Source organism: Rhodnius prolixus, unplaced genomic scaffold, assembly GCF_049639745.1.
Source record: "Rhodnius prolixus isolate KJV_2025 unplaced genomic scaffold, Rpr scaffold_4, whole genome shotgun sequence".
NCBI classification, from domain to species: Eukaryota; Metazoa; Arthropoda; class Insecta; order Hemiptera; family Reduviidae; genus Rhodnius; species Rhodnius prolixus.
Window position 1 is genome coordinate 26,209,818 of NW_027411614.1, and position 24,605 is coordinate 26,234,422.

General features: G+C 35.7%; 1 protein-coding gene across 3 annotated transcripts in view; it reads left to right on the top strand.

Moving 5' to 3' along the window:
- LOC141456190 (chaoptin-like) overlaps nucleotides 1–24,605 on the top strand; it is a 532,556-nt gene that overhangs the window by 330,149 nt on the left and 177,802 nt on the right. For all 3 annotated transcript variants that reach the window (XM_074131931.1, XM_074131933.1, XM_074131932.1), the window contains exon 5: nucleotides 13,776–13,886. In XM_074131931.1, the coding sequence (XP_073988032.1) occupies nucleotides 13,776–13,886 (111 nt within the window). The remainder of the gene's footprint in view (nucleotides 1–13,775; nucleotides 13,887–24,605) is intronic.

The window sequence follows — 24,605 nt, forward strand, 5'->3', positions numbered from 1 at the left end:
TATTAATTAATTTACAAAGTTCTTCTTTAGGATTATTATATTTGTGCCCAAATCTTCTAAATTAATCTCTTTTAAGCATTCAACTACCTATAAGTACCAATTAAATTTAATGTTGCTAGGATAGAGCTTACTCATTACAGTCTCTTTAAGCAGATTTTTACTTAGTTATCATTTAAGTTCTGTCACATAGCAATTCTATTAAATTTTCTTTATCTTTTATGGTTAATGATATAGCTTTTCCTAAATTTTCTTTATAGAAGAGGTTTGAAATCCAATTATCATTTGTGTTTTCGGGTTTTGGAAAATACTCCGTGAAAGAAAATTTTAATCCTGTTAAATGTGCTATTATATTTTTTGGTATATCTTAAGACAGACTAACCTTATTACTGTAAATATTAGCAACTTTAATGTATAATATTATTAATTAAAATAATTTTTATGAATTATAGGAAAAAACGTTTCTATGATATTCTTATATCTTTTTTTTATTCCGCCATTATTGATTATTTTTCGCGTACCACCAACCAGCAACTCGCGTACCACAGGCAGGGAAACGCTGATCTAGATAGTAAACTGACTTTTACAACACACTTTAATTCTCTGGTAAATAAAATGACAAAACCATGTAAGAATGCAGTTTCCTCTACTTAGTTACCTATATGATACAGGCCTCACCATCACTCCATTCCCAAGTTATAGCTGCAAAAGTAGGTCAAAAGTCCTCTAATCCAATTAAAAAAAAATCAAATAGCAGAAAGTTAATAGCAACTACAGGTCTTTAATGTGTAGGAGCCACTCGGCACAGTCTCATTTCTCACAACTTAATTAGAAACATGTTAATCTGTCAGTAATTAAATTAAGCTTTCAGTTTTTTTAATTCCTTGCAATCATTTGAGAATGAAATTAATGAATTAATATAATTATGAATTATGAGAATCATCAAATGAATTAAATTATGTAATTATTTGATTTTATAAGAATAAAGTTACTTAATGAAATCGTTGAATCGTATTGTAAATAATATTATGTACATATTATGTAAAATGCTCAGTGATAAGTATATCTATGTGCCTGATCTTTAGAAGTCTAGGGCCAGAATTTGTACATTAGTTTTGGTGAAAGGCTGCATTAACCACTTTACAAACCTTTGAATTGATCGCAGTACTTGCTCTTACAATATCTCTAGATTGAACTCTGATTTACCATTTACATTTGACAATAAGGAACCTTGAAAACGTAGCGGAGGGCCGTAGTAGATTAGATGCTGGCTTAGAACTAGTTTATATTTTAGAGTTCATTAGACCGTTAAGCGAAACGTGTCGCTACTTAAAAAAAAATCTTTTTTAAAAGAGATTGAATCCGTAGTGAAACAAGATGGAAGTAGTCGCGTCAGTCGTCGCGGTAGTTCATTTAGGTTAAGTACGAGGAAAGAATGTGAGCTGTTGAATTTGGATGGCAGGATAGACTTCTGTGGGAATTGAGGAATCGTGAATGGATAGTTACAGTGAGAAAGGGGATATTTAGATCTTTGTGAAGGATAAGGTTAGTGACATAATAGGGATTATTAACAATACGGCGGAGGACTTTCGATTGGAAGGATTGGATGCGGGAGGTATTGGAGGGATGATTAGTTGAGCCCCACAGCTCTGATCCGAAAGTCCAGATTAGTTTAAGAAACGTCTTGCAGAGGGTTAGTTTGTTGGGTTTAGATTTAGGTCCGATCGTGCGCCTTAATTGTCCGTACCTTTTGTTTAATTGTAGTCTTTTGTGTCTGGTGAGTGAGGAGTAAAGTAAGCAAAGTAATCGCCTATTTTTTCAGGTGGGCTTTACGTCCAACTACCAATTAAGTGTCGTGGGCGGAGGCGGCTAGCAAACATACTTTACTGTAAATTTCTTTTATTAACCATTAAATAAAATCCAAGGCCTAAGACCGGGAATCGAACCCAGTACCTCAACACATGTTAGCTTCGCAGGTTTCGCCTCTAACCGCTCGGCTACCGTGGCGCCTTTGGTGAGTGAGGATTCAATGTGTGTCGTATGATCGCCCTGAGGAAGACAATAAAGTTGTTGAAACTTAGGCTTAAAGATTTTTTTGTTTTTAATTTATTTTGTAATTTACAATCTGTATACATTGTATACAATCAGTAAATATGGAGAGAGAGTGATGAACTGGTACGGGAGTAGAGAAACTACCCAGCGGTAGCGCTCTCTATAGGAGTGAAGAGAATGTGAGGAGGAGAATACGAGGAGGAGAGAGGAGAGATAGGAGAATAATGGCGTTTAGGCCTTCAGATTACAAGGAAGTCGCGGGGCCACTGGCGATTCAGTCGGCGAGTAGGATTGTTAGAATGTCAGAGGAAGCGAGAGGCTGTACAAGAGGATTAGAGCTAGTCGAAAGAGTAGTATGGAACTTTTGGTATTTAGTCTTGGCGAGTTGGTGTACGAAGGGAATGTTGAGGTCGGTGTGAAGAGTGAGGTTAGTCAGGTAGAAAGAAGCGTCAGCTATCTGTCGGAGGAGTTTTGACTGAATGCTTAAAGATTGAGTTGCTTTTTTTCACTTGACCGAATCCTCGCTAGTATAACCCTAAATACAGTATATCCAGCTTATGGAAACAAAAATGAGAACTTATACTAGTAGCATAGTAATCTTTCATTAGTTTCACATACTATACAGCTGATGGATTCAAATACTTCAATCAGGAAGCTCACAGACAATCATAGTTACAGACTGCTATCTTCAGGTAGCTGTACTCTGCGTAAAATAAATACAGGATAGTTAGTAAAACGTCCAAGACCCAAACTAGTTCTAGCAAATAATGGTGTTGGATATTAACTTCTAATGTCACACGGCCGTTAATAATACTTTTTATTACAGAATACCTACCACATTTTCAGAGGTTTTTGTGGTTGTGAAACTCTGTTAAAAATAACATTTTTAGCGAAGGTTGTATTTTATTTTCTTCCCTTTTAATACTGCTACCTTTTTCAGCTCTACAAAAACCATGCAGTTCTTTTTTATTCATTTTCCGGTACGTTTTTAATGAAAGAATGTGACTTGTTCGTTACTTTTATGTTTTTTTTTTGTTAACCTTTTGAACTACTACCTTAGCCAATTTCACTGCTAAATTTCTGACCTTTACCATTGTACAGTTTTCTAATTCAGCTAACAGTTCCATTGGGAATAGCCGGTTTCGACATTGCCATTATTTGGGACCCAATTAAAAGCATTCCATTTCATTAGAAGAAATATTAGGTTAATCAAACTCCTTTTCACGCCAGGAAGTATTTATTTGAATGCCAGCTCCTTGCTCATTTTAGAGAGCCTACCTAGATTCCAGGTGATTACATTGAAGCGAGGCGTACAGATATAACTGTCAAATCTAATGTACAAAACATTAAATGAAAATCCCATAGTTGTTAATGCAAACATTAGGGAGCCTAAAAAGAAAAAGACCTCATAAATGATAGTTAATAATTAAATAATGTTTAATTAAGAGCTTAAAGCATTAGACAACGCGATCAAAGTCTAATCGGTGAATGACCCCACAAATCATCACATTTTGGACGCTACCTCTTATTGTGACTTAATATATATCCCTTATTATAATCCCAATACTAATTTATTCTCAGTAGAATAACAGATTTTTGGGTAGATAAATTTCTAGCCTGGGATGCTTGAAACTAAATTTTAACCCCAAAATGGCAGGTCTCTAGAAAGTCATCTGGTATCTTGCCGAGGAAATGCACTCGCCCAAAGGCCAAGACCTGGCGCCTGTTTTTTGGGATGACTTCTTTCACCAGCCTCTGGAGTTTTTGTATGAGAGCAGTAAATTACTTAGGCCAGCGTGAGCGTCATTCAGTCAATCCCATCTTCAAGGCAAATGTCACTTCTCCCGTCCGTAATTGGCCACTTACACTTACGAGTGTGTCTTTTTGTCCATATCCTTCATAACTCAAAAACAAAAAAATTACAGAAATGTGCAGAAATGTAATAATTCTCTTGGTTCTAGGCTATTCTATAAACTTCTTATTGGTTGGAATAGGCTTTTCTGTCACGTTAGATTTTATTGCAAACTGTATGGTTGATAAGAATTAATACGGGTCAAACATTCTGATTTTGGAAGAAATTTATAAGTTGGAAGTTTGAGAATTGTAGAAAGAGAAGGTCATCTGAGTAGTCATACAAGGTATTTTTAGTGATTTCACCAACAATTATGGTCACTTTGAGAATAGTAGAAAGAGAAGGTCATCTCAGTAGTCACACTAGGTATTTTTAGTGATTTCACCAACAATTATGGTCACTTTGAGAATAGTAGAAAGAGAAGGTCATCTGAGTAGTCACACTAGGTATTTTTAGTGATTTCACCAACAATTATGGTCACTTTGAGAATAGTAGAAAGAGAAGGTCATCTGAATAGTCATGAGTAGTCACACTAGGTATTTTTAGAGATTACACCAACAATTATGGTCACTTTGAGAATAGTAGAAAGAGAAGGTCATCTGAGTAGTCATGAGTAGTCACACTAGGTATTTTCAGTGATTACACCAACAATTATAGTCACTTTGAGAATAGTAGAAAGAGAAGGTCATCTGAATAGTCATGAGTAGTCACACTAGGTATTTTCAGTGATTACACCAACAATTATAGTCACTTTAATTATTTGGGTACTTACATAATTTAAAATTACTCTCATGTTTACACTAGAGCTTAATTTTATTACTTGCAAGAGTTTTCATGGTTCTGCAAGACTCGAGTTCCGACAGAATACTCGTACAAACGACTTGCGAGGAATTTAATATCAGTATCTTAAAATAAACAGTTATTGATTTATGAACTTGTCATGATATTCTAGACGAGCTAGTTATGCCCAAACAGATTTCAAAATGAAGACAGTTTCTTAGATCTCAATGAAATGATTTAACATTCTAAATTCAGGCAAGGTTTTGACAAAAGGGTTAGAAATTTCAGTTTTGTTGTTGAGAATGTTTGTAAATATTGTAACCAAAATAAGGGTAGGTTATTTCGTTTTATACTCCATTTTCTTCACTTTTAACAAATATGTTAATATGATGATGAATACAACAACCATCAGGTTGCCACCATCCTAGAATAGATAATATCGACAAACAGTATCTATTATTTTGTTATGAATAGTGTTTAAATAAGAGCGATGCTTAATATTTTATTTTCCTTTTACTTTAATGAGTTAACTTCATTTTGTTTTATGGATTTATTGTTCAGTATTGCCGCGCTCCAAGCTAGTGCCCTTTGTAGCCTAAATACTTGCAAATAAATAAATATATAATTATATGTGTATGTATCCAGCTACCAGTTAGATGCCGTGGAAGGCGGTGGTTGCACATACTTTACTATTAATATCTTGTTTAACAAATAAAAAGTAGTCACACACGGGATTCGAACTAGGGATCTCTCACTTACAAATCCACTCTTAGTAACCAGTAAACCAACAATCGTCCCAATTTATACGTATATATTTGCTTTTGAAATCTGTTTATTCATTTACATCAAGATTTACAATAAAAACTTGGTTACAAATTAATCTAATTTCAGTTTGGTTCCGTGATTGCATTGAAACAAAACTAGAGATAGAGGCTTTTAAAGTTTAAAACGAAAATTATTCTTGTGTGAATAATTGAAATTCCTCTCGATTGGTATTTCCAAGTGGTTGATTTTAACAAAAAGCTTTACGATGTGGCCTACCTCTCTATGATAACTAAAAAGGGGCGGTGAAAAAAAATGATATTTGAATTCATATGGCCTGCTTTAACGAAGTATGTATGTGTAAGGATTGGGGAAATATTAACAGGCTAAGTTCCGGCACTTAGCCTTACATTTGCTAAAGGCTAAACAAACTTGGCAGGCTCTGCTCACTCCAATTCATGCGCCCCAACAAATTATAATTTTACAAACAATTCTCTTTGCGCAATATCCTTTAACAAAGAAACTTTTTTAATATTATGTACTTAAAAAAATCATGTCTGAACATTTTAATTTTGAATTCTGTAAAAGAAAATAAAACTCCATCCAAAGAGAGTAACGCAGAGGGTAGTAAATAAGCTTCTTTCACATAAACGCACAAGCTATCAGTATTATACATAAAATTTATGATTTCAAAGCTCAATTTGGATTAAAGAAAAATACAATGCTAGAAAGATAAGAGGCATTTCAATGAAGTATATAAATGTATGAGAGTCATTGTATACTTTTTATTAACAATGTAATTTAAATGTTAAAGACATGAAACTAGTTATTTCTCCGACTGTTAAAAAGAATACTTGTCTTGTTACCAGCGTTTGACACTTTCCAGCAAAATGCTTCTTTGATAAATTCCTCAATTTCGTTTTCTTATCCCACAGGCATTAAATAGATTCTGGCATCAGCTTTAGTAAAATCAGCAAGTCTACCCCATTAGATAAATTCTAAATTTAAAAAAACAACAAACATTATACAGGGTGACCAGAGTTATATGCTCCACCCACTTTTTTTTTAACGGTGGGAAATTTCGAAAAAATAAAAAACACGTATTTAATCATTTTTAGTCTAGTTTATTTTCAGTGATTGCCCCATCTTTTTAAACGCTTGTATCTCAAGAAACAGCATCCAACTTTTGTTTTTCAAATGGAACGTTATATTTTTTTGCATATTTTAATAGTATTTTAGCTCCTAAAAAAAAACAAAAAAAAATTTTTTTGAAATCGGTTAGGTTTTTCAAAAGTTATGGTATTTTAAAATATGAAAAACAAATTTCAGTTTATTGTCAAAATTACGTTATTTTTTTTTAAAGAATCTGTTCAAACTGGGCACAATCAATGGATAGGCAAGCCAAAACTCTGGACTCCCACGTTCTGCTTGTAGCAGCATTTATGGTGGCGAAGTCAAGATCTAGGCAGGCTAGAGTTATTCGACGTTCAGGTGGTTTATTCAAAAAACGTTTGGTGTGGAGTTTTAGGAAATCAACTAATCGGCCCATACTTCTACAGAGAGAACTTAACTGATGTTAGGTATCTGACTTTTTTTAAGAGACATTTTGCCAGTTCTGCTTGATGATGTTCCTCTAAATCGGCTAGATATGTATTTTCAACAATATGGTCGCCCGGCACATAATGCGAGTTGTTCGAGGTTATCTGGACAGAAATTTCCATGAAAAGTGCTTAGGGACTCATTGTCCCATCCAATGGCCACCTCGATCTCTGGACTTAACCCCAATGGACTATTTTTTGTGGGGATATCTAAAAAATAGAGTGTACAGTAACCTTAATTCCGTGGCTTCAGTCGATGATCTGAAACGTCGAATAACAACTCTAACCTGCCTAGATCTTGACTTCGCCACCATAAGTGCTGCTACTAGCAGAGCGTGGGAGTCCAGAGTTTTGGCTTGCCTATCCGTTGATTGTGCCCAGTTGAACAAAAGTTGGATGCTGTATCTCGAGATACAGGGGTTTAAAAAAATGGGTCAATCACTGAAAATAAACTAGACTAAAAATGATTAAATACGTGTTTTTTATTTTTTCGAAATTTCCCGCCGTTAAAAAAAAAAAGTGGGTGGAGCATATAACTTTGGTCACCCTGTATATATATCATAATACGTAAAGTGTTAATCATTTATTTTAAAAACAACATTTTAAATGTACAGAAATAAAAATATTCGTCTTGCGCACTAAACTAAAATGAATTTAAGGAAGAAACATTGAACTAAGTACAGCTCGAAGACACTTTTATGCTACACACAGTGCGAATTCGGAATAGTTTCTCAAATAATTGAACATTTATATTCATTTATTAGTCAGTCATAATTTTACGAAAATAAAACGTAATCAGAGAATTTGATGTAATACGATTTTTTATTACTGGATTAGCTGCCCGTTGGCAATACTCTAGCTGAAGTTTCTTACGTTTCAACAGCGTTTCAATCAACGTGAAAGATGATCTGGAATCGCTGTGGAGGCAAAGTTTTCAATAAGAGGATTTGTGCAGCATGGAAGAGAGTTAAAGAATTTCCTATATTTAGATTTGCATTCTCCAGTTACAAATGAGATCTTGAGGTCGTTATGGAAGGTAGAGATACATAAAATGGAGAGTTAGTAATCTGATGGAGAATTTTTGATTGAAAGGATCGTATCTTTTGTGAATTCGAATGTTTGGTTGAACCCCACAGTTCAAGTCTGTAAGTTCAGAGCGGTTTAAGTACGCTGTTGTATATTTAGGCGTTTTCAAGTGGTAGTTTCGATTAACTGCCAATTAGTAGCAACAGTAGTTTGTTCTGTCCGGTTGAGTTCAAGTCTTTTTACCCTAGTGTGCAGGTTACATGTTACTTTTTTGTCGATGTACGAGTATATCCCCAGGTAACGAACTAAAGTTAGCAAGAGAAAGAGAAATTTATTTAAGATTATAGAAGTACAAGAGTTACGACGCAGAGTAAAAGCTATCTGTTAGCATTTTTGCTAATTGAATTTGATTCTCCACTTCTTGGCTCATGGTTCTAGTTGGTTTAAGTGAGTCTGCAGATGTGAGGAAGCTGTTGTGACGTCTGAGCTAGAAGAGAGATACTGGCAGTATCTTTAGCGAAAGTGCAGTGCAGTTTGTTTAGATGTTATGCATATATTTTCATCTATTAATATGTATGCTCGTATATTCGTTTATCGGAGAGGATTCGTTGGATTTATACTAACCACCTTACCCAAATAAATAAAGTAATACCTATTTTTTCAGACGGGCTTCACGTCCTACTACCAATTAGGTGTCATGGACTACCCACCTAAGTATATACAACTTGGAATTGGATAATAACATTAGTATTGTCAAAATAATGATTTGACATGTCAGTCTTGTTATTTGTATTTCTTATTTTCTAGTTAAGATATATTTAGAACAGCATTATAGAAATCCAAAATAACAAAAAAATATTTTTCATTCAGTTTGCAACATAAGATGGAAAACAAGTAATCAAGGCACCACGTTAGCCGAGCAGTTAGAGGCGAAACCTTCAAAGCTGTGTATTGTGGGACTGGGTTCGATTCCCGTTCTTAGGCCTCGGATTTTATTTAATGGTTAATAAAAGAAATTTATAGTAAAGTATGTTTGCTAGTCGCCTCCGTCCACGTCACCTAATTGGTAGTTGGACGTAAAGCCCGCCTGAAAAATAGGCAATTACTTTACTTTACTTTTACTTTTACAAGTAATCAATTCTCATAATCAAACATAGTTTTTTGTCTACATAATGGACACATTATATTGTGAACTGTGAAAAATTGTGGTCCTCCGGAGCAGGATTGTTCGTTTCTTTAAGAAGAAAATCACATACAATAAATCAACTCAAGTGTAATTTTTTGAGGTTATTGGCGCCGAGCTTTTTTCAGCACTCTGCCGGCCTCCGGACTAGTGTTCTCTAGTTACAAACAACACTGTCCATCACCACGGACAGCGAGCTATAAGAAGCTCCTAGGAAGAGAAAGTCTAAGGTCCAGCAGTTGGATTTGCATGGCAATCCAATACGCTAACCGCATAGCTAATCCCTTTCCTCTCAAAATCAATTGTAACAAAACCTGTCTCCGCTTAGAGAAAAAACATAAAAGTGCAATACTCCGCTTTGAAATTCCATTTACAATAACTTAGATTTACAATTAACAAAAACATTGCAACTAAGCAAAACCACCTACAAATAAATATAGCTTCCAAATAAAGTTTAATTCCCTTACTAATTCCAATCTAAAAGCAACTGACTATATTTACAGTAATTCTACATATCTGACAAGTTTTTTCCATTTAAAAAATCAATTACTTCAGATTTTGTTAAATAACTTTTACGCAGCCATCTCAATCTGAATTCCTTAAAAATGGAGCCTCTATCTATATAATGTAATATAGTGCCGTTTATTTTGAAAGTGGGGCAAGTCCATTTTTTGTTATTTAAGATTTTGCGTTTCAATAAATTTAAAAATATTGGTAAATATTAATAGACATATTTTTTGTATTTTGTGGTGTTAGATAATGTAAGTTTATAATCCAATAGTGTTCATAGTGCTGGCTAAGAAAAATAAAGGTTTATTATAACTAAATGGACTTGCCTCACTTTCAAAATTAATGAATTATTGTAATCGTTGATTTAAATGGATAATATTTCAGCCGTATCAGTCTTTTTTTAACAATAAAAACAAAATACTAATCAATAGTTCAACTATTCTTCTTCTTTTTTGAATCATTTTGGTCCGAATTGCCTTCGTATTCAGATTCTGATTCCAAGATTCTTCTTTTATTACCGATTGTCATGGGTCTTATTTCTACAAACATAATAAAATTACTTGCAAATGAGGATTTCATTGAAATGGCGTTATTACCCAGAAAAGTATTTTTATTTCATTTTTGTTACCCACCAAATTCACTTTCAGATGCATCAGAGTTATAATTACCGTTGTAATCGCTTTCAGCCATTTTTTCTTTTTATAAAATAAACCACAATCCGTTAATTTTCAAATAATGAAACTTTTTTCGAACGCCGAGCACAAAACAACACAACTTACTTGTTAGCCGATAATATAAGTCGAATGTTATACAATTTACAGTTTTTCAGAGCCAATAGTACTAAGATTTCCCGATGTTGGTGTTATTATCGAAACACAAAATTAAGATGTACTTATTATTATTAAATAATAATATATTTTATGAAATATTGTACAATCACCGATTACCAATACCAAAGATAGATAGATAAGACATGATGTTAAACCAACACATTTGCTTCACCATACAGCAACCGGAGTTAAATTTTGCTGTACGGTCAAATAATTTCAACCTAAGATGGACTTGCACCATTTTCAAATTAAACATATTTACAATATTGTTAAGAGCTAAAACTTCCATCTCCCAAATATTAGGATTCTGATTTTCTTTTTACTCTAAATTGTTTACAGATAAAAAGATCATTCTAAGTTTTATCTATAATTACCATTATCTTCATTTTTTTCAAAAATGGACTTGCCCCACTTTAAAAATAAACGGCTCAATCTTCATTTCTTTACTCTTGCAGAGCGATATTATAACATCATTACTCTTTTCAATTGCCATCATTATGAACAGTGAACTTGAATTGCGAACAAAACAGTATTTACCTAAAGGTTAAGGGTTTTATTTGTTTCAAATAATCGTGTTAAAAACAAGAAATACAAATTTCAGATTAGCGATTAAAATCTCTGAACGGAAGTTCCGTTTTGATAAAAACTGAGCTAAAATATATTGGGAAACTCAGAATTTTATTAATGAATTTTTTCGTTTTCTTTTTTTTTTAAATTTTTTCAATTTTCTTATAAAATTTTCCAGACTGCAATCATTTTGATTGACGGTTGAACGATTTTCTTTTGGAAGAGGGGGTGCGTTGCTAAGCTCTAAAGTACGCTTTCAATATAGTGTACGGTTCTATGCCTTGTTTATTCCCTAGTGAACTAGCCACTATTATGATGACGTCCCTGAGGGTATCTCAGGCTAACAAGGCAAACAGCACTTACATTGACATCCTTAACATACACTTATTATACAGAGCATGAAGAGCTAATTGATGAGTACAATAGCTTGGGTTTAGCAAACTCATAAACAAACTCATCTAGTCAAACACATTGTACTCTCTACGGATCCTACAGTCTGTGGACAAACGCTGGTACTAGAGAAATAGACGCAATTGTTACTTCAGACCGCAGCTCTATTGGCTTTACAGTAACGGCTAAATACGATATATCTCATAGAGTCTTACATATTATTAAATAGTGTTCAATTAGTTGTTCCCATTCAGAGAATGAATACAACTACAAAACTTGAAGTACGACATTTCTCGATCAATATTTCTAAGTAATTGTTTTAGGGAAATCCGTTTTTTTTTAGGGTATTCTGAGGATAGATGGATTAGTGACATGTCTTGTAGCCGGAATTGAGGTAATCCTTTATCTTTCCCTTTCTAGTTTGTTTAGAAAGCGTCTGGAAGTCATCGTCAGAACATCTGGAGAAGATGTTTGAGGGAAAGGTACATACGGCACTAAGAATCAAGATATCCCAAACTGCAGCCCTACTCTCTTTCTAGAACTCCTCTAGAAGGATTTTGTGCCAAAGAAGGGATGAGAGAAAGCCACCTAAAGCCAGCTCGTTTGCCTTTTTGCCACCCTAGATTAATGGTGGAACTTGGAAGTTGTATGTGGAAGTGTGATTGAGCATGGTTTATCCCTACCTACCTATGGTTCTATTGGCCAGTATGCACTCCCACTAGACCCTTGTTCTATCCGCCATTAGGATTTTTAATGCTAATTATTTCTATTAAAACAATAGTTTAGAATTTTTTTACTAATTTTTCCTCCGTAGGTATTTCATAGAGGATCAACTTATGCAATCTCCAGTGAGCCACACTTAGGATGGCCATGAACTCTTCCTTGAAAACAGAAGTCAGTCGTACCAACTCTTCCTTTTTTAAAAAAAAAAGCGCTAAGGGTCATGGCGACCCTTGGCTTCCTCGGCAATCTCCTTCCAAACCTCCCTGTCTTGCGCCTTAACTCTCCATCTCCTAACACCCAATCTTCGGATATCCTCCTCCACATCCTCTAACCATCTCATTCTCAGCCTGCCCCTCAATCTTCTACCACCTGAGTGAGCATCCATTGCTTTCGTAGGCATTCTCTCTTTTCCCATTCTTTCTACATGCCCAATTCACTATATCCGATTATGGTACAGCTTCCTCAGTTCTGAGTTGGATCTCATTTTCCACCCGTCACCATTTCTTACAGGACTATATACTTTTCTTAAAACCTTTCTTTCCCAGGTATTTAATCTTTCCTCCTGCTCTTTCGTTAACACCCAGGTTTCTGCTGCATAGGTCACTTCAGATCTTATTACGGTTTTGTAAATATTTATTTTTATTTCTCTCAAAACCGTCTTGCTTTTTAAAACGCTGTTTAGTGCTGCATAGCCCCTATTTCCTGCCATCAACCTTGCTCCAATCTCCTGAGACACTTCATTCTTTGCAGTGATTATTGTACCCAGGTATTTAAACTGGCCCTTGCTCTTGAAGACTCTTCCTAGATAGCCTTCGTAAATGTAAGTTGGTGGACGAGAGTTACCCTCTTTATCAGCGGTGAGCGCTGTTAAGCCTTTTTAGGGAGTGGTAATTCCAATTAGTAGGTTACTCTCTTTTCTTAGAAGTTTTCTAGCAAGTTTGGTTGCCTATTGATGGAGGAAGCCATTGCTGAGATTCCTAAGGAGTATTTGGACGTAGGTGGGAGCTTGAAGATTCTTGGAGAGCATTGGTAGTTGCTAGGTATTAGAGGGGAATATATATACCCATCCTAAAATAATCTTAATGGTGTTTGCTTCAAAATATTTAAGTAATACATTGATGGAAAGGATGCGTGGCTCCAGGAAGTAGTTATGCTTTGTTTCCTGTTTGAATTCAATTGCAGAACTGTCCCAGAGTTCTTTGATGAGTTGTTTTATAACCGGAACCGCCGCAGCGTTTAATCTGGCAAAACAGATTTCATTAGTGGTCACAGTCCAGAAAAATAAAAGTAAGGACAATAAATGATGTGCCAAGTGTTAAGTGCAAGTAATAAAATTGCAGTTTAATGAATAGTTTTACGAGCAGAACATGTTGGTAAAAATTCGGTTTCAAAAAATAAAAATAAATTTCAACCAAGAGAAAGACCAGAATTTTACTTTATTTATTTAAATAAAAAAAATAAATTATTAAATATGAAATATTAACTTTAACAATATTGCATTACAGGTCAGCTAGCAAAGTGTTGAGATCGTTGGATCTTAGCTACAACCGCTTGGAACAAGTTCCGTACAGAGCTTTGGCTGCTTTGAAAACATTAGAATGGCTTAATTTGCACAGGTAATACAATTACAAACTTCATTATTTTCTTTAATCTTACTGCATTTTCTATATTATCTTTATTATGCAATATGTTTGTGGCGGTTGTTTTCTCCCTAAAAAGTTAATTGCAAAACTTCTTGTGAAATCTGTTTGGAAAACACTTTATTGACAATAACATTGTCTTTCAAAAGTAATTTCATCATTGGAAAGTGGTCCGATGGTGCGAGTTTGGGTGAATAAGCCACAGGAACATGCCAAGTCTCTTGGTTTTGCTTCCCGCAATGTCCGCAGCAGTAAAGCATAGTATGCCCCTGTGATCACGGTACCCTTTGCTAGGAAATCCATCAATACTACTAAGTGCTGGTCTCAAAATAGTGTAAGTCTGGAATTGAACCGAAGTCCGACCACATTTGAATTGACAATGCCAGTTCTTGTCTACATCTTATGATAAGGAAACATCGCCATAAACCTCTTTCATCTTATCGAACGTCTCCTTTGGTGTGCAGCTTTTCAATTAAAGGAACTTGATGACTGCTCTGTATTCTACTTAGTCCATTATCAAACCTCACCCCCACTTCAGCACCTATAAAATCAAGACCGTTATCAATGCTGAGTTGCAAATTGGCACCTAATCCATATGATTACCCATGTGCATTTTCTGCATCCTGTGGGAAGTAGAAGTGGGTCAGGGTAATGAATTAATGGACGCCCCTCTTATTTTAATAACCGTTCTTACTATCTTCTTCAACCTTGCAATGACCAGAATTAATAGATGAGACGTTGTTATTTGCCTTGTCGCAATCTCCGCTAAGAAATTATCTGATGCTGTGAACTGAAAAACTCAACTGGAATTAGGTGCAACCTGTAAGGATTCAGACAGGATAGAACATGAAATCGTCTCGGGGACGTAGAGGTTTTATTTTCTTTTTTGTAGCAGTAAAGCACCTAAGGTGGACTTGGATACCAGGTTAAGGCAGCCCTTCCACGATGTTGGGGAGGTTTGTATTCCGTTTCTCCAGTAAACCATCTGATTTTCATTTACACAATTTTATCTTACCGATGTTTACATAAAACATTATTTTGGAACTTACAATTTATAATAAAAAGTAGTAAATTTATTTGTTTTGAGGTATTTACATGGAGTCTTCTGACATGAAAGTTTACATATCGTAAACAGTAAAAATTAAAAAAAAAAAAAATAATTATTTGCACTAATAACTAATGTATTGAACCTTTTTATTTTGATTACTACAACTTTCAAGTCTTCTTAACAGATCTATATCAATAAACAGTTGGTACTTTACATAAATATCTATATTTTTTTAATTTAAAAATGTTGTGTCAAATGTTAATATCTGCCCCACTGGTGGGGTACCTTTGAACACAATATAAAATAGAAAGAAATGATATTACTTTACTCTGAATCTACCTTCTATTAGTTACTTCTCTCACTTCTACATTACTTTCTCTTTTAAACCACTGAAATCTAGTTCAAAAATCAAGAATGACTCACTTCAGGATATTGTACCCGAAGTGATGGGTTTAGGAAGTTTGAACAAAATATTCGGTTTGTTGCGCTTCTTAATGTAGGTTCGGACCACTTTCCCCTTCTCTGCGATTAAACAAAAAAGTCACAAACTTGCAGGTCGGTAGGGCACATTTTAACTGAGATGTTGAAATGTGCCACCTCTCCTTCCATAAAAGAAAATATAATATCCAACACTTTTTGAAAGCAAATAGACTTTTGTCTATAAAAAATTAAAGAAATACTAGATCTAAGAATACGAACTCCAAATGTTAAAATGGACTAACAATACTTACACCTTGTCCACTACAATCTTCACAATACACTTCCAAAGATGCAACAAAAATTTTACTTCCACTTTATAAAATGCTGACTGTACCAAACAATGAAAACGAAGGGAAACTCTATCAATTCTACCACAAAATATGGAGAAAATTACCAATAATAAATGTTTTAAATATTTGGCGAGAAATTAAAACTGTTCAAAGGTGACCCCTGTTCAAATGTAACCCCTCACCCCTACTAATAAAAACGAATAACGAGTAACTGAACTAATAACAAACTTTTACTGGCTTTTACTGTCCTTTATAAAACTTCTAATTTTAAGACTATTGACAATATAGAACAGATCATTAAGTTTCGAAACACTATCCACCTGAATTAAGACTTCCACATTTATTTGTAAGAAAAGAATAATGCCAATTTCAGTCATGATTTTTTATTAATTTTGCCCAGCTTTCGACCTTGGGCCTCTTCAGGGCTTATTGAGAATATAATATTTTACAATATAAGTTACAGGTCCAGAAGATACACCAACATATTTATAAATATAGTTTGTTTTTTTTCAAACTTTAGAACATTGTAAATTCAAATTAGTGCTAAGTTTTTCCAACTTTTGCAGATTGCAAGTAACGCTTATTAATTTTGCATTTTCATCATGTTTTACACCTTTGTAGTAAATTCTGACCTCATCAGCTGAGGAAATCCTAATTTGGAAAATGATTCTGTTTTATAAAAAACAAAATTAGTTAACTGAAACGCTTTTCCAAATAACCTACTTCTTTCAAATTGGTTATTTTGGTTACAACTTAAATCCTTATTAACCCTTAGAAAGGAATGATCTATAAATTACCCACAAATGGGACTTTCAGTTTACTTTGAAAAACCCCAACCACTGCCTTCCTTCAAAAGTGGGAGATAATAATTGCAACACTCTCATTTGCAATGTGTGCATTTAAGTTAAAACAAAATCATGGACGCCCTTTGTGCTAAGTAATATCAAAAAATTAGAAAAAAAGAAATCAACTTAATGAAACCTGCTGTTGGCAGAATCTGTTTAACATCTTATGAAGTGGTCCGTTAGAGGCTACTAAATCAGATATTAGACATTTGGACATACTGAGATTTTTCGTTTCTGTGTTAACAGTAAAAAAATGGAAACGTTTTCCGTTTTTTTTTTTAAATTTATTTTGTAATTTACAATCTGTATACATTGTATACAATCAGTAAATATGGAGAGAGTGATGAACTGATGCGGGAGTAGAGAAACTACCCAGCGGTAGCACTCTCTATAGGAGTGAGGAGAATACGAGGAGGAGAGAGGAGAGATAGGAGAATAATGACGTTCAGTTCTTCAGACTGTAAGGAAGTCGCGGGGCCACTGGCGATTCCGTCAACGAGGAGTATTAGAGATGTCAGAGGAAGCGAGAGACAGTACAAGAGGATTAGAGCTAGTCGAGAGAGTAGTATGGAATTTTTGGTATTTAGTCTTGGCGAGTTGGTCTATGAAGGGAATGTTGAGGTCGGTGTAAAGAGTGAGGTTAGTCACGTAGAAAGGAGCGTCAGCTAGCTGTCGAAGTAATTTTGACTGAAATGTTTGTACTGTCCGTATGTTAGGATTTCCAATTCAAAATAAAATAAAATTTGAAATATTGATTCAGTAAACTGACCCATTGACTGATTTTGTTCAAATGGCCAAGGGGTCTCAAAACTGATATTTCAAATAGAAACCAGGAAATTCAATAAAAGAAATTCCAGAAAATTTAAAAACCATTGCAATAATTTCTCTTACATATTCCAATAAGTGAAGTTTAAATTAGCCCTGTGAGAGGAATTTTAAATTTAAGTTACGACAGAGTCAGCTGACTGCTCTAATGTAAGCAAGACGCGATTATTTATTGTGCTTATTGAAATTAAAAGTTTTTCGGTAATTCATGGACTATTTGTGCCGATTTTTGGTAAGTAAGTACCTTACCTCAAGTGGTACTTGATTCTAAAACATTCTCCGGTACATTGTGTTCGGAAGTTTGTTTTTTTGTTTTTGTTTTTTTTTTCCTTCTTTTCCTATAGTGACAATTTATTAACAATATTATTAGCTAGTTTTATGTGACATTTATTATTTTTAGTGAGTATTTCGGTTTTAGGATCTAATAAACTATAATAGCAGTAGTACTTATTTTAAAAAAGTTAAAAAAGTAATTGTACAAATTTAACCTGGACAGTAACTTTAATTATTTTGTTTATAATTATAATCATATGTTAAATTGTAAATATTATTATTAGTGTTAAGTTGTGTACATACGCATTTAGTTCGCTTTTCTTTTTTGTTTATTAACTTTTTATTACTCTCTTTCTGTTTATATTGTTATTCTCTTATTTATTTCTCTTTCACGATGAGTAATTCTAGTGACCGCACAGTAATAGCTACCTCCACGGACAACGAGTCCACTACGTCCACTTCTTACAAGAGGAACTATCCTTCCGGTGTCTCCCCCAAAAAAATCAAAAAAACCAAAAGTTCACGGAACGCCTCTGCCAAGAAGAGTCCTCAGTGCCCCATGCGCACTGCAACCTGCACTGCGGATCAACCGCAAAACCCTCCTGTTCTTGTTCAGCCAGCAACACCACTCGCTCAGAAACCTGAAGTCTCAGCTCGAGTCTCAGCGACTGTAACAGCTCCCCCAGGAGTGCTAACCAATAATCCCTTCGCTCCTTTGGCTGATCTACAGGACATGGAAACTGCAGCACCCGCCTCAATACGAGTCCACAAGCCACCTCCTATCTACGTGAAAAACCTCAGTCAGTACACTGTTTTATGCTCTGCATTATCGCAACTCGTGGGAAGAGATACCTTTATATGCAAAGCAAGAGTCACAGATCTAGTCATACACGCAAAAACAATCGACAGCTACAGGGGTATCATCAGGTACCTCAAACAAAATAAAGCAGACTACCACACATTCCAACTGGAGGAGGACAAAGCCTACAGGGTAGTCTTAAGACACCTCCACCAAAGCGTGCCCGTAGAATATATAAAGAAAGAACTTAATGAGCTGGGCCACACTGTTCGAAATGTGGCACCAGTTATTCATCCAGTCACCAAACAGGCATTGCCTCTCTTCTTTGTGGATCTCGAGCCACGGCCAAATAACAGAGATGTTTTTAATATAGAAACTCTTTGTTACTCGAGAATTAAGGTCGAAGAGCCACACAAGCAACGGATTGTTGTGCAGTGCAAGCGCTGCCAGGAGTACGGGCACACGAAGAGCTACTGCCAGCACAAACCAAGGTGCGTTAAATGTGCCGGTGAGCACTTTACTCAAGATTGCGGCAAGATGCCAACCACACCAGCCAAGTGTGCTCTCTGCAGCGGCGACCATACAGCCAGCTATAAAGGGTGTATGGTGTACAGAGAGTTGCAGCGAGCTCGGAGCCTCCCGTGTACGAACATCGCTCAGCACAACAGAGTACTCTACAACCACCGCCGACAACACAACAGTCAAGAAACTTTCCTCCTCTGCATACTCCCATCACTAACCAAAATCTATCATATGCAAGGGTGGCCGCGGGACCTCAGCCGCCTCCTATTTCTCAATTGCCCACGACCTCATCCACAGGAGACATCAATACACTTCTCACAAGCTTCTTAACAGACTTCAAATCCCTCATCACACCTCTGATATCTCTCCTTACAACTGTCGTTTCCAGACTCCTTCCTAACCAATCTCCTTAATGGCTCTTTCACAACACTCTCTTACCATCATCCTCTGGAATTCTAATGGACTGACTAACCGCAGACATGAAATATGAACTAGAAATATTACTACGAGACAAACGTATTGACATCGCCCTTATAACTGAGACGCACTTCACTGACAGATCAAGATTTTTCATCCCAGGATACACGACTTACAAGACCAATCACCCTGACGGAACTGGACACGGAGGAACTGCAATACTTATTCGAACTTCTTTACAACATTTCTTAATACCCTACAACGCTACACCCTTCCTACAATCTACAGTAGTCTCTTTACTGACAGAGCCCTTCTCCTACACTTTTGCAGCTGTTTACTGTCCTCCTAACCACAATATCCATCAAAACGATTTCTCATCCTTTCTCTCTTCTCTTGGGTCTCGTTTCATATGTGGTGGCGATTACAACGCTAAGCATCCGAGTTGGGGCAGCCGGGTGGCGAATCCGAGAGGTCGAACTCTTAGCACTATCCTCAATCAAAATAGTTACATTTCCTTATCCCCTTCTCAACCGACTTACTGGCCAACTTCTCCTCGCAAAAGACCTGACCTTCTTGACTTCTTTATCTGTTCTAATATTACCTCTTTACACACTGACATACAAACATTAAACGACTTGTCTTCAGATCATAGCCCCGTCATTCTAACCCTTGACATTCACCCGAAACAAGCTCTTCCCCGACAAACCCTAATAAACGGAACTATTGACTGGGACTTATTTCGAGAAACTCTTGACGAAAAACTGAACTTAAATGTGTCCTTAAAAACTCCTCAACAACTAGACGATAACGTGGCATACTTGACTACCGCTATTCAGCAAAGTATTTGGCATTCTACTCAACGGACTTCACATAACAGAACTGCACCATTACCTCTCAATCTACCTCTTCACTTGAGAGAACTGATAACGCGCAAACGTCGCGCTAGAGCTCTTTGGCATCGCACCAGATATCCCTCTCACAAAAGACTGTTTAACCAACTTACTAGAGAACTGACAACAAAACTAAGGGACTACTTTAACGACCAATTCTCTGATTATACACAATCACTTACAACTGAAGACAACTCTCTGTGGACAGCAACCAAAAGAATTCTCAAATACAGAAAAACTTCTCACCCACTAAGACGCCCGGACAATTCTTGGGCTAAATCCGACGAAGAGAGAGCCCAGTACTTTGCCGAACATCTTTCTACAGTCTTCACTCCTCATCCCGACGTACAAGACTTACAACATACTGAAAATATTCTCAAAGAACTGGAAATCCCTCTACAACTTTCACCTCCTCCTAAGCCATTCACTCCTAAAGACATCATGGACGTAATCAACTGTCTTCCCAAAAAGAAAAGTCCGGGCTATGATCTGATTACTGCTAACATCCTTTTACAACTCTCCAGGAAAGCAATAGTATTTCTAACTACTCTTTATAATGCTGTACTTCGAACCACTTACTTTCCTATTCTCTACAAATTCTCTTCTGTAACAATGATCCCTAAACCAAATAAACCTTCTCATTTCCCCAACTCTTACCGACCAATCAGCCTTCTACCCATCCTGGGGAAAGTCCTCGAAAAACTTCTACTACTCCGCCTCCAAACTGAAATAGCCCCTTTAAATATCATTCCTGACCATCAGTTCGGTTTTCGGAGTTGCCACTCGACTGTTCTCCAAGCACATCGAGTAGTTGATGTAATCGCTACTTCCCTTGAATTAAAGCAGTATTGCCCGGGTGTCTTCCTTGACATATCTCAGGCATTCGACCGGGTATGGCACGCAGGACTGCTTTATAAACTCAAACGCCTACTGTCTTCTACCTTTTACCTCATTCTTAAATCTTATCTCTCCGACCGTTTCTTCCAAGTCAAACAAGGTTCTTCTTCTTCTCTTATCCTTCCAATACTTGCTGGAGTTCCTCAAGGAAGCATTCTAGCCCCCTTACTTTGTATTCTCTATACTGCCGACTTACCAACTCACCCGTCTACAATTACTTTCACATTCGCCGACGACACTGCAATCCTTTTTTCCTCATCTAGATCCTGTAATAGCATGCCGTGCTCTCCAAACTCACCTAAATCTTCTCGAGCCTTGGCTGCAAAAGTGGAGAATCAAAGTGAATGAATCAAAATCTAAATACATAGTATTCACTCTAAACAAGAAAACTCTCCCTCCTCTCTCCTTCCACAATACTTCTATACCAACGACTAACCAAGTACGATATCTCGGACTACATCTTGACAAACGACTGACGTGGAACCCACACACGAGACTCAAACGAATTGACCTCAATCTCCGATATAAAATGTTGAAAAGGCTACTCGACAAACGATCAAAACTGACCCTGACGAACAAACGATCTTTATATACCGCTCTACTTGCCCCAATATGGACGTACGGAATACAACTCTACGGAAGTGCCAAAAAATCGAACATCAACCGACTTCAGACCTTACAATCAAAAATTCTGAGAACAATAGCTAACGCTCCTTTCTACGTCTCCAATCATACAATACACATTGATCTCAATATTCCTCTCGTTTCTGAAATAGCACAATCTCGCTACCCAAAACTCCACTCAAATCTACACAGTCATTACAACCCTCTTATCCACAACATGTCTACCACAACACTTCCTTCTAATCCTCATCGCAGACTAAAGCGGCGGTGGCCACGCGACCATCTCAACACAACGCCGACCTCCTAGGATGGTTGCTGTGTAAGCTTGCCAATCAGGCGAACTAACGGCTTCCATCACTGAATGGTCGTCGTTCACTCCACTCACGCCTCTTGGCGCACATGCATATGCGCGCGCGTGTATGTAAGTGCATATATGTGCGTGCCCGTGTATTTGCGCCATTTCCTTACTCTCATCCCTTTTGCTTGTTATATCTATTATAGTTGCAAAATAAATAAACAAATTAAAAAAAAAAAAAAAAAAAAAGTTACGACAGATTTTTTTTTTTGTTTATTTTCCAGCAAAATTGAAACATTTTATGCCATTCAGAAGTATCTTCTAAATAAATAAATTGGGTAGTGATAAAATATTTGTACCTTGCTTCAATATTTTTCTGCTCTCTTTGTCATGTTCAAGAGAATCTGATCAATATATTATGCATTGTATTGAAATAGGTCACACTCATATGTAATATTTTATAAAGATCTTGCTTGTTATCATCTATTGATCAAAGGGAGATTTAATATTTTCTTTAAAATAAATATATATACAGTTATTTATTTTTTATTATTAAATAATTTCCCCATTAGGGAAGGGATTAGCTATGAGGTTAGCATACTGGACTCCCACGCGGAGGTCCCGGGTTCGAATCCAGCAGCTGACCCTTAGATTTTCTCTTCCTAGGAGCTTCTTACAGCTCACTGTCCGGTGATGGACAGTGTTGTCTGTAACGAGAGAACACTGTCCGGAGGCCGGCAGTGCACTGGAAAAAGCTCCGGGCGCTAATGACCTCAGCTGTTGATGCGCAAAAAAAAAAAAAAAAAAAAAAAAAAAAAAAAAAAAAAAAAAATTTCCCCATTAGACGTTTTTGTCAAACAATACGTGGAGTAAAGAATTCAGCGTAAAGAACGACCATGTTATTCAACTCATTTACTGGGGACGCACCTTAGTTTTTGGCCAACTGTACCTCGGAGATGTTTTCTGTATAGCTCTTGCTATAATAACAGTTGTGGTGTAATTTTCTTTGAATGGCCTTTTCCTTTTTATCAGATTACTAGTTCTAAGCAAAAAGGAAAAGTGTATTGTAAGCAATTTAGCTGACAAAACATCCAATTTTGCTAAAGCCGGCTACAGCTTTTTTTTTTCTTCTTTTTTTTTCGAGTGTTGTGTTTTTGCTGTGTAGATGTAGTCCAGCTGTAAAAAGGTGCACATTGTTACGTCCTAAGGGTGTGCACATCCTGGCTGTTCCAATTGGAGATATTTCTCTTTTACCTTCCCATTACTATTATCAACACTATTTAAGGTTTGTTCTGCTAATATCCGTTATAATTGTTTTTAGAGTATAATTTTCGTTTCTTTTTTCTGTTTTACCTAAATAATGGGCCATTTTACTCAATTTAGTGAAGAAAGTTCAAATTTTAAACCCTTATGATGAAATGCAGTTGTTATAAATCATTCTAATTATTGTATTATACTGCACCGGGAGCCTCTTTAGTAAGTATTCCATTTTTTACATTAACCATCCCAAAAAACAACGAAATGTTTTCAGAATAATTGAGTGTGGATTTCAGTATTAAATTCAGTATTAATACATTTATATGTGATTACTCAGAATAAAGGGCATAATAAAGATAAATCAGAAGAATAATTTGGAATAGAGTTAAAATAAAGTGCCTATTTATGTATGAAGATGTAATGTACATTTTATCATATTATAACAAACAATTATGAGTGAACTGGACAGCATAAGGGTGTGTAACATCTAATACATTCAAAAAAATATCAATGAAAAGTTAATGCAGTAAAATTACTTAACACTGCATTGTCAATGCTCGAACTTAGTTATTGCCAATGTGGAATCATATTGACTCCATCATTTATTTTTATCTTTTTTTTATATTGATTTCAATTTTAATAATAAAATTTGCATTAAAGGATGAGAAAGAATAGGAATTAAGAACGAAAAACAAATTTTGTCCACAAATCGGCTTTAACATTTCACGCAGAAGGAATTAACTTCAACTTAGGATCGCAGTAGTTTCAGTATTTTCTAGAACTGCCTTCTGATCAGAGGCATTTTTATTTTTTAATTTTCATTTTTTTAATTACATTCACTATTTTTTCAATTACTGCGCACTGTTGACACTGATCGGAAATTACCCAATTCGCTACAAGTTTTTGCTTCGATTCGGACAGAAAATCAATTCTAGAAAGAGGCTTTTTTGTGCCTTGATACTTTCTATGAAAATTATGTAAATTTATCAAATAAGCATTTAGGCAATAATCTGGAGTCAAGTTAATAACAAAAAAATCTACTTATATTACCAATCAGGAGTCGAAATGACTCCGATATATTTACGTGTAATACCAATCTGGAGTCAAAATGACTACTATAATTCAAGTAAACTAATCTGCAAAAATAAACTAAGAATTCCACGGTCTTCGTGATTATCAAATGGTGAGAGAGTGGGGATAGCATATCTAAGAGCATTTCGGGATAGCTATGAG